We start from the raw sequence: 10,324 nt of genomic DNA, 5'->3' as shown, positions 1-10,324 counted from the left end.
AGGAGTAAACTGAACACAAATCCAAGCAACTAATGAAGATTTGAGTTGCTTAAAATCATAGTTGAGTGGATTGTACAACACTAGCTTTGATCATCAGTAATAGTTTCCCCTAGCTTTTTTGAGGAAAAAAAAAGAAAAGGAAACTACTACACTTCATCGCAGGATGAGGCGTCTACGAAGCCAATAATTCTTCAATTTTGGCTATTTGATCTTCTTCATTCTTTGGAGTTGGACTCTTGTTGGCCTCATCATAAAGATCATGTTTCCACTTCTCAGCCACCTTACTTTGATAATGTCCTTGCCTTGAATTGAATCTATCTCGCGCCCTGTAGTCACCATTGCCGTGATACCTGTCTCTTGGTGGAAACTTGCCCCTCCATGCTTCACCCCTGTTTGCATCCCTCTCACCAGTAAATGGTCTCTCATATCTACCAGGATGACGTGACATGTGCTCAGCTCTTTCATTCTTTCTTCCTCCATCTACCACAGGGTGCGAAGGATTAGGCTTAACAAGCTCCGTTGCTGCTTTCTCAACTTTCTCAGTATCCACTGGAATCTTTTCTTCCCTAAATGACCTTTTCTTCACAGGTGGTTTAGGATCTTCCTTTACTTCGAAGTACCTGTCATGGCGCCAAACATCACTTTGTTTGCCTGAAACTTTGCTCTTCTCATCATTCATCTGCTTATCAGTTGTTGTCGTTCTGTTCCAGTGCCCTTTCGGATCTTTCCACCATCCTCGCTCTTCACGGGAAACATACGATGGCAATTATATGTTGTGAATAATTTGTAATAGGCAGGTAGGAAAATCCAAATAAAAAACACGCAGGTAGGAAAGAAAAGTTTTTCACAGATATCTTTAGCTAACTCTGCTATCAGGCATTTCCTGCTTTTCAAAGATCATGTGATTTAGCAGAATAAGAATATAAGGTACTTGCACCAAGGGCGTGGCCTAGTGACCAATGAAGTGAATGCAAACCTAGGAGACAAGGATTCAAATTCTAGCAGAGAAAAAAAAAACACTAGGTGATTTCATCTTCGTTGCCTAAGTCTTGGTGGGCAAAATATCTATACTGGTGGGAGGTAGCAGGTAGCCGGTGCAATAATTGAGATGCGCTAAACCTGGCATGGAAACCACCATTATAAAAGAAAATAATAACGTACTGATAACAAATTTAAATTCCTATCACAGCACCAAGCAATAGATAAAGAGGTCTCTCATGACAGAATATAAAGATCTGATCACCAAGTCAAGTGAGACATCAAGAGTTAGAGGTCATACAACGGTCCAATCCTTGCTTTTGCTCCTCGGCAAAGAAAAAGGAAAAAAAATAATGGAAAGTTCAATACTCATCAAAATGCTAGGATAATATGTGGAAACTCACCAGTTGCTGCCTTATGCCTGGAGCTTCGATCAACTTGCCCAGCACTACCACGCTCATCGTGCTGTTATAAGACATGCACAGGCAAGTCTAACATTGTTATATACACGGATCTACTTGGAATCAACAGGCTGAACAATCCCACAACATCAGCCCCAATATAAGGAACAAAAACAGATAAACAAAATCAATGCACTAGTTTGAGGCAAATCTATCTTCGTCTACTCAAGTTCAGAAGCTGTAATTTATTTTATTTATTTTTTTGATACATAGCATATATATTTTATTTTTAAGCAACATTGTTCTTTCTTTAAGAATTAAAATTGTAGTTTCTTAATGAGGCTGAGTAATAAGAAAGAACTGGGAGGAAAGGAACGAAGCAACATTATTCTTACGATGCTCAAATTGAACACACCAAATTATCTAGATACAGACAAATCAAATCAAATATAACTGCTTAAAAATATAAATGAAAAAAATTAAAGTTAAAAGAAGGATTCTCTGGTTTCATTAGTTCTCTAGCTAAGCTGAATTCCACTCCCCAACCCCTCTCCACCAACACCAGTGGCGGTATCCAAATTTTGCACACGAATGAAAAAAGAAACTATGATCAAGTTCTTTTTTTTTCTTCTTGAAATAGGAACTATGATTAAGTTTTTCGGCGTGCTTCAACTGAGTTCTAGGAGCAAACCTCTCCAAAGAACCTGGTCATCAAAGTTCTACCGTGCCAATAGTGCATAAGCATAATCTAATACAAACTGACACGAGAAGGAAAATGATGTCAACAAAACACAGAAACCTGAAAATATGATGTAGAACGAGGTGCTTCTGTTGGGTTTGAAGAGTTTTTGGATGATCGATGGCGAGATCCTTCATTGTGATCAGACAGCTCTTTGATCCCATCATCTTTAACTGTTACATTCTCAGATGGTTTCTTCGCAGTTCTTTCTGACTTGGAATCTTGTGCTGACGAAGCATCAAGAGGCACAGCATCTTGCAGCCTGCGGTGGTGTTTTAGATCTCGTTCTGAATTGTTTCCACTATCTAAATTGTGTGTGGTAGGTGGCCTCTCAGCTTCTGGTCTACTGTGCTTCCTAGATCTCTTTGGACTAACAAGAACAAATATGATACAGATTAATAGCACACGAGATTTGTATGCCCGAAACACACAGCATTTACAGATTAAGTAAAATTCCAAACAAAGCACAAAATGTTAATAAAATAGAACCCCAATTTTTCAAAATAAAATTAACTCTTTCCAGTTGTGAAGTAGTTCAAGATATATCTATCTTTAAATCTCAAAATCAACAATGCTTCCTTTTTATCACTCCATTATTTTTCATACAGCAACCCGTCCATTTTTTGTCCGTAAGCTTTAAATTTCAACGGCCATAAAAAGGTTCTTTTTTCTCAGTCCAATGATTTTTTATTAGTCAATCCATCTACTATTTTTCTTCAATAAACTTTATACTCAGACCAAAAAAGGTTCTTTTTTCTCACTCCACTATTTTTCCTATTAGCAATCCTTTCATTTCAGTCTTTCAGACGTAACCAATAGCCAAGGTAGTGGTCCGTTAAGCTTAGTCCTGAACATAAACCTCAATTTCACATAACTAATTTTCATGTGAACACTGATACAAAAAGAAAAAAGGAGAAAACTTTATAACCACAGGAAATTCTAACCGCATCTGAAATTCCTAGATAACAAACTAATATCAACTTTTTTCTTCTTCCTTATCTCTTTTAAAAGTAAAACTCATTTGCGTATTTTGTAATTCTTCTCGAAATGCAAGTGGAAATAAGTTCCCAAATGTGTTACCTGGGTTCTTGATCGAATCGGGAACGGTGACGTTTCGAGTCAGAATCCCGGTACTCTCGACGAGACGACATTAGGGCTTGAACAAAGACCTACTACATGGGAGCTTAAGTAAATCAGATGGTAGATTTTTATGTATTAACTAGATATATTCGGGTCGATGATGCAGTGATGGGCCCAATATTAGTGGGCTTTAACGTCTGATCCATAGTTAGTCGGGCTTGCTTTTAGGATATGAAATTAAAGGTAAAAATAGCACGGAATAGCCAGTTTTCGGACTGGTCATTCAAAAATAGCCAGCGTTTATGAAATCAATGAAAAATAGCCACTATTTTACTGCAACAAAGACCGGTCCAGCATAATATACTGGAGTTCAGTGCTCCTGTGTATGAACTCCAGCATATTATGCTGGACCAGTATACTTTGCTGACTCCAGTATAATATACTGGAGACTGGAGCACTGGTGCTCCAAACTCCAGTATATTATACTGCACAATTATACTTGTTGGAACTCCAGTATAATATACTGGCATATTTTCCGGGTTTTGAACAGTATTTTCGCTCAGATTTATCTTTACATGAAAAGTGGCTAAATTTCGATTACTTTTGAAATTGGGCTATTTTTGAACGACCAGTTGTAAATCTGGCTATTTTTTATTTTCTCCCAAATTAAAGAGCTTAACTTTTATGAACTAATCACTTAATTTTTAGGGATTTTTTCCGGGGCATTTGCATCTATACCCGCTTTTTGGGTCACGTTTTAACTTGTGCCCGCTTTGCAAAAAAAATTGCAAGTGTACCCACTTTTTCGCGTAACTTCAGCTCTGGAGCTGAAGTTTTTGTTTTTGTAACTGGTGAACTTCAGCTCTAGAGCTGAAGTTTTGTTTTGTAACTGGCGAACTTCAGCTCTAGAGCTGAAGTTTTTGTTTTTGTAACTGACGAACTTCAGCTCTAGAGCTGAAGTTTTCGTTTGTAACTGGCTAGAGCTGAAGTTCGCCAAAACATAACAATGTGACATCTTCAACATGATTTGACATACAAAGCATACGTTTTAGCAGTTCCTGGCATTTGGTTGTCGTTCTTCAAATCTACATGCAGATACCTAACGCTTCAGCTGCCTACTTCCAACGAGCAACTTTCACCATCCAAAAATTGAAACTTAGAAGAGCATGATCAGGAATCACACCACAGAAATACTTCATTGAAGTTATGAAACAATGCAGTGAATCCTATTGTATCTGTCTTCTGTAACAATGCAGAAGAAACACTCCAACGTGGCAATGGCTCAACTTCTAGGATGCCAGAAAAGTGACTAGCAGTGGCTGAGAAATAGGATAAACACAAAAAATAATTGATTGAAGGCTGCTTAATTAGGTCAAACATATGGAATGATGGTAGTATTAGAGAATTAATCATAGTGTCTTTCAGTTGTTAATAGAAGAAGAAGAAGAAGAAGAAGAAGAAGAAGAAGAAGAAGAAGAAGAAGAAGAAGAAGAAGAAGAAGAAGAAGAAAACGAAGGAGGAAAAGGAGGAGGAGAAAGGGGCTGAAGTTGTTTAAAAACTGGGTACAGGTTAAAACTTTTTTAAAAAAATGTGTATAGGTTAAATGGGGGCGACCAAATAAGGCGCCCCGTGCAATTTTTACATTTTTTCCTTCCTATTTGAAACTTTTTTTACAAAAATTATTCAAGTTTTATATATTACACACCCTGAATAAGTTTTTCTTATAATTTATATACAATTTATTATTAGTGCCTTAAATTAGGGAATTCTTTGCTTGGAAAAAGGCGTAACCGAAGGAAACGAAGTTCTAATTGTCCTTCCATCTAAATAAGACTCCTTCTAGTTGTGTATTACCTATTTTAATCCATAATTAGAGCAACTCTTCTCTCTCTTTGTCATAATTACATATTTTAAGAAAATAATAATGTATGGTACATCAACATACAAAATAAAAATAAATTTTATATAAGTTTAATACAAATTTTGATATATCTACAACAACATACATACTAAAAATAAATCATACAACTAATTATACAGTATACAACTTTCATACATCATTCTTACCCAGTTAAACACAACTACAACATCATACAACTTAAATACAATTTTCATACAAATTTTATACAATATGTATTTTGTATATAATTGTATATATTTTGTATGTGGTGTTCTTCTACTTCTTCTTCGAATTTCAATATAAAAATCCATCCAAATCAAATCTAATCTTCACCAAATACCTTCGAAATCGAGATATAAACTCCATGGAATATTTCCAATCGTTTGCAATAACACAATATCTAAACAAAAAATATTTTTTTGAAAATTCGAATTCGAATTAATGTTTGTCAATGGTGGAGAGTCAAACATAGGGTTGTTCGTCGGTCAGTATGGTACGGTATTCGGTTTGGTATTTTCAGTATTCGGTTTCTTAAAATCCTATACCAATACCGTACCTAATTAAATTCGGTATGGTTCGATTTTTCTCCTTTCATTTTCGGTTTATTCGGTTCGGTAACTTCGTTTTATTCGGTTTGAATACTAACTAGTGCATAGAGAGATACACTCTAATATTCTTAATTAAAGTACTCAAAAATACAAAAAACTCAAAACGTTTGTTGACAAAAAATTTGTCCAAAACTAGCAAATAAGGACTCAAATAGAGAAAATTGTACATAAAAGAATATTTGATCATTAGAAGTGTCTTGTTGCTTGTTTAGAGTTAATTGATGAACTTTGAGAATAAAGGAAAATAAAATTTTAGATTTTTTATATTTATGTTATAATTGATAATATGTTTTGTGTAATATAATATATATTTCGGTACGACATCAGTATTTCGTAATTTTATCTTAAAATACCAAATACCATACCTAATACCAATTTTTTTAAAAAAATTTAAACCAAATACCAAAATACCGTATACCAAATACCAAAACTTTCGATTTCGGTACGGTAATTCGGTATTTACCAAATTATGTCCAGCCTAGTCAAACACCTTCAAAATTTATTGATTGATAATTAAATTCGAACAATCTAGCCAAATAATTAATATACATCTATTGTTAGCCCGCCATCGGAATACCAACAAGAAATAAGGAGACCCAGAAAAGCTCCAAACTTCAGCCATGGCAAAATTCAAATCGATAAAAAATTAACCCCTTTCGTCGCCACTGTTGGAGAAAATTATGAGTTTTAGAAGAAAAACATTATAGAATTAGTATAGAAAGAGGGTTGATTTCAAGGAGGGAAAGAGGAAAATCCTTTAGAAAGATTGGAGTTTGTGTGGGTAATAAGAAATTGTGAGAATCTTTTGGGATTTACTAAATTAAAAGGCTACATAGTATACTCATTTAAAAATAATTTGTATATAATTGGTAAATTATATATGACCATATAATTAAGTTAAAACTTGATTAGGGAAGGTAAATTAGTTTCATATGTAGTATAGGTAGGTAAAAATCCCTAATTTTTATTCTTTTTACATGTCTTTTTTTTTTTAAACTCTCATTTCAGCATTTATAAGTGAAGTCCTGAAATGAAAAATGGTAGATGAACTTAAGTACTTGTATTGTATGCCAAGATGTTTTTTGAAAACCAGACTCAAACTTAATTATGTCAAAACTATACCCAAATTCAAATTCAAACACCACTTTTGCTCATAAACTAAGGAGAGGAGAAAAAAAAGGGCCCCGTCAGTTTATGAATCAAATACTCCACGAGATAAAACGTAGTAATACTAAGAGTTTTATCTTGTTGCATCATACCTTATTTTAGACGAACCTAAAAACTTCTAAAGGGATAGATAAAAGTTGCGTTTTGATTGGAAAACTAATATTGTGGCATTGGATTTTTCCCCCTGGTCTCTTTAAATGTTATAAGATCTATCGGAAAAAGCCTCTCTATCCACAAGGTAGAGACAAGGTCTGCATACACACTAGTCTCGTCAGACCCCACTATGTGAGATTATACTGGGTTTATTATTATTATTGTCTGTCTACAAATGTTATAAGAATACAAATGCCAAACACACAATGTTTGGTAGATCATCATCCTATAGATCTTTAAGTTTGGTGAAAATGCTCGTCATTTTGATATATTGCAGAAACAACTCTTCTTTTGAAAAGAAAAACATAAACTACACTTATTTTAGTATTCAGATTATTAGGGAGTCATTTCACAGCTGAGAAGTCTGTGGTGATGGGATAGTGGTAGCCCATCGTCAGTTTTCATATATACACCTAAAACTTTGGCAAAAGAGATTGTGCTATAAAGAAAACTGACTGAGATCCTTGAGTCAATTTAACTCTTCGGTTTAAATCTTGTGCACCATTTGACAAGAAGATCTTCAATATCTGCATCCATGCGAGTTCCTACGCCACCCCAGACCAACATGTGACCAACATCTCCCAGTGATTCTCCAGTAACTTGGTGTACTGACTTGAAACCAATCCTTGTGTAGAACCTCACAAGCTGTTACATTGAAAGAGAAGCCAAAGATGAGACCCACTTTTCTACTTGAAGCAACACAAACTAGAAAGTAAACATCAATAAATGTGATACCTAATATGATGAAGTAAAAGCACCTAATGAGGCTTTCAGGGCCATGATCTAGTGGTAAGAACAGTGTGTAATACGTGAATTAGGCGCATGGGTTCAGATCCTCATGCAGACAAAAATCTGAAATTTAAGTGGAGAAAGATAGAGGGATTGGTCCATTATCCACTAAATTTCAAACCGTGCACCAATTGGCCCTCGAGAATTTTTCGATCATAAAGAAAATCTAATAGGAAGAGAACCAGAATCACCATCAGGTTGTACACTATAGTTTTCTACAGGAACCATCATTAAAATGTTACTCCTATTAGTTAACGGCTCTCATTCAATTTTTAGAACAATTCCTGATTTTATTTCTATAAAACGACCATTAACCAACCAATAGCCTCAATCTTAAATTAACTGGGTCAGTTATATGAATCTATCTATTCCGCACTATTCAGCCATTTCACTCCAAGATTTGTGAAAACAAACCTTGTAGAAAATAAATAAATAAATAAATAAAGTTCATAGGTCCCAATCTAGAAGATGAAAGTGGCAGAGATGTGGATGTTGAGGTGGATATGCGGGCATACTAGGATGCATAAGATTATGAATGAAGTTATGAGAAGGTGAGTGTGGCTCCTATGGAAGACAAGATGCGGGAAGCGACGCTCAGATGGTTCGAGCACGTGCGGAAGAGGAGCCCTGATGCTCCGGAGTGAGGAGGTGCAAGAGTTTGGCCTTGGCGGGAACGAGAAGAGGTAGAGGGCAGCCTAAGAAGTATTGGGGAGAGGTGATCAAACAGGACATGGCGTTGCTGTAGATTTTCGAGGACATGACCTTTGATAGGAAGGTGTGGAGGTCGAGCATTAGGGTTGTAGGTTAAGACCTAGTCGAGTCCAGGGGTGAGGCTAGTTCGATAGGGGTGGTCTTAGACTGCTAGCGGTTCATGTTGTTTTCACATTATCCTTACGTTTTTCATAACATCGGGGCTTATTTTCTGATTTTGTTATTGCATTTCAACTATTTTCTAGTTCTTGTGAAGTTATTATTTATTTGGTTTCTATTTGATGGTACTAATATATTGTCCCTTCCCTTCTCTTCTCGTCTTTTCCGTCTTCTTGAGCCGAGTGTCTTTCGGAAACAGCCTCTCTACTCCTGTCGGAGTAGGGGTAAGGTGTGGGTACACACTATCCTCCCCAGACCCTAATTGTTGTTGAAAGCTCTAAGTCCCAGTCCAAAGACGGGAAACAATGCATCAATAGGATAACTAACTCAGAAGAAGAAAATTACACCAAAGAACACATTTTTATGCAATAAAATCATGAATTCAAAAATTGTGACTGAAATGGAAGAGGGGGTGGTGAATGACCTTGGAGTGATAAAGCTCAGTGTCATAAATGGCCAGCAACTCAGCTTTTCCACAACCAGAATCGTAACCATGCCTAATTGCAACTGCTCCAATAAACAAGCCAATCCCAAATATTGATTTTTCCATCCCCAATGTCTCTCTCTTTAGTCTTATGGAGTCCAAGTGTAGAATTTTACCTTGAAACCACATCCTTATCAAACCCTCGGCTTTCCCAAGCTCCCTTTGTGTTTTTAAGCTCCTAGCTGTTATTCTAAAAAAGGGTCCCAATTTTTGAAGCTGAAGATCAAGATTTTGGGCTCTTGATGCTTCCATAATTTCTGACATAGTGGGATATTTGTCTTCAGAAATAGAACTATAGGTTCTTGTTTCGGCTAGACATTGGTTGAGATTATCTGCTTTACTTTGGTGACTGAAGGATGAGCAGCTACTAGAGAGTGAAATCTGGGAGATGAGGGATTTAGTTTTACTGAAAGGATAAGAAGCTTTTTTATTCCTAGATGTGGGTGTTCTTGGATGAGGGGATTGAATTGTGGAGTTTCTAACAGCAATTGGGCATTTGGTGCATGGATATGAACTCATTGTTTTAAAATTTTGAAGTTATGAAATTGTGGAATCCCTTACAAAGTAGACATAACAGTACTAAAATTTTCTTCTTTCCTCTCTCTCTCTGGATATCATTTTAGATTTATATATTTCTCCTATTTTTCGAGTAGAGTAGAGCAGGGAATCAGGGATAGAATAGGGCTGCGAATAGGAGGTAGTGGATGATGATATAACAAGGTAGAAAATACGTTTTTACATCGTATCAATTTTACTTTTTAATTTCAATTTTGAACACTGCAATCTGTGCAAAAGAAAGAATTTATCATGTGAACTCATTATCTTTCAAATAATCATAACAGGACAAACTATGACTGAATTTTTTTACTAATCACAACATTTTATTCTTGTGCATAAAGCATCAATTCATATATCCCAATTAATCATATAATATGATCTCTCATCTGTATAAAGTGAATGAATATCACCTTCCCAAAAACACTAGTTCATCCAAAAAAAAAAAAAAAAATATTAGCCGAGGGAAAGTCCAAAGGTTAAGCTATTTGCCTAAGCAAAGCAAAGAACAGGATTTAAACATAACGTGGCCTAATATCGCAAACGCAAAGCACGATAAGATATCGGAAATTTGTCCGAGTAGCGTAAACTTGAGGAATT

At 35.7% G+C, this 10,324-nt stretch overlaps 2 protein-coding genes across 2 annotated transcripts; both read right to left on the bottom strand.

Annotated features, from left to right (window-relative positions):
• Positions 1 to 30: 30 nt before the first annotated feature.
• Positions 31 to 3,312, bottom strand: LOC104212550 (uncharacterized). Its single transcript, XM_009761853.2, has 4 exons — positions 3,199 to 3,312; positions 2,179 to 2,488; positions 1,383 to 1,443; positions 31 to 741 (listed from the first exon to the last, which is right to left on the bottom strand). Exons 1-4 carry the CDS (start codon positions 3,267 to 3,269, stop codon positions 173 to 175), a joined length of 1,011 nt encoding a protein of 336 aa, XP_009760155.1. The 5' UTR covers positions 3,270 to 3,312; the 3' UTR covers positions 31 to 172.
• Positions 3,313 to 7,267: 3,955 nt separating this feature from the next.
• On the bottom strand, positions 7,268 to 9,854 carry LOC104212544 (uncharacterized). Its single transcript, XM_009761842.2, has 2 exons — positions 9,110 to 9,854; positions 7,268 to 7,671 (listed from the first exon to the last, which is right to left on the bottom strand). The coding sequence occupies exons 1-2, from the start codon at positions 9,686 to 9,688 to the stop codon at positions 7,501 to 7,503; spliced, it is 750 nt and encodes a 249-aa protein (XP_009760144.1). The 5' UTR covers positions 9,689 to 9,854; the 3' UTR covers positions 7,268 to 7,500.
• Positions 9,855 to 10,324: the final 470 nt, after the last annotated feature.

The sequence above is a fragment of the Nicotiana sylvestris genome, chromosome 1, assembly GCF_000393655.2.
Source record: "Nicotiana sylvestris chromosome 1, ASM39365v2, whole genome shotgun sequence".
NCBI lineage: Eukaryota > Viridiplantae > Streptophyta > Magnoliopsida > Solanales > Solanaceae > Nicotiana > Nicotiana sylvestris.
This window is presented reverse-complemented; position numbering and strand designations above follow the sequence as displayed.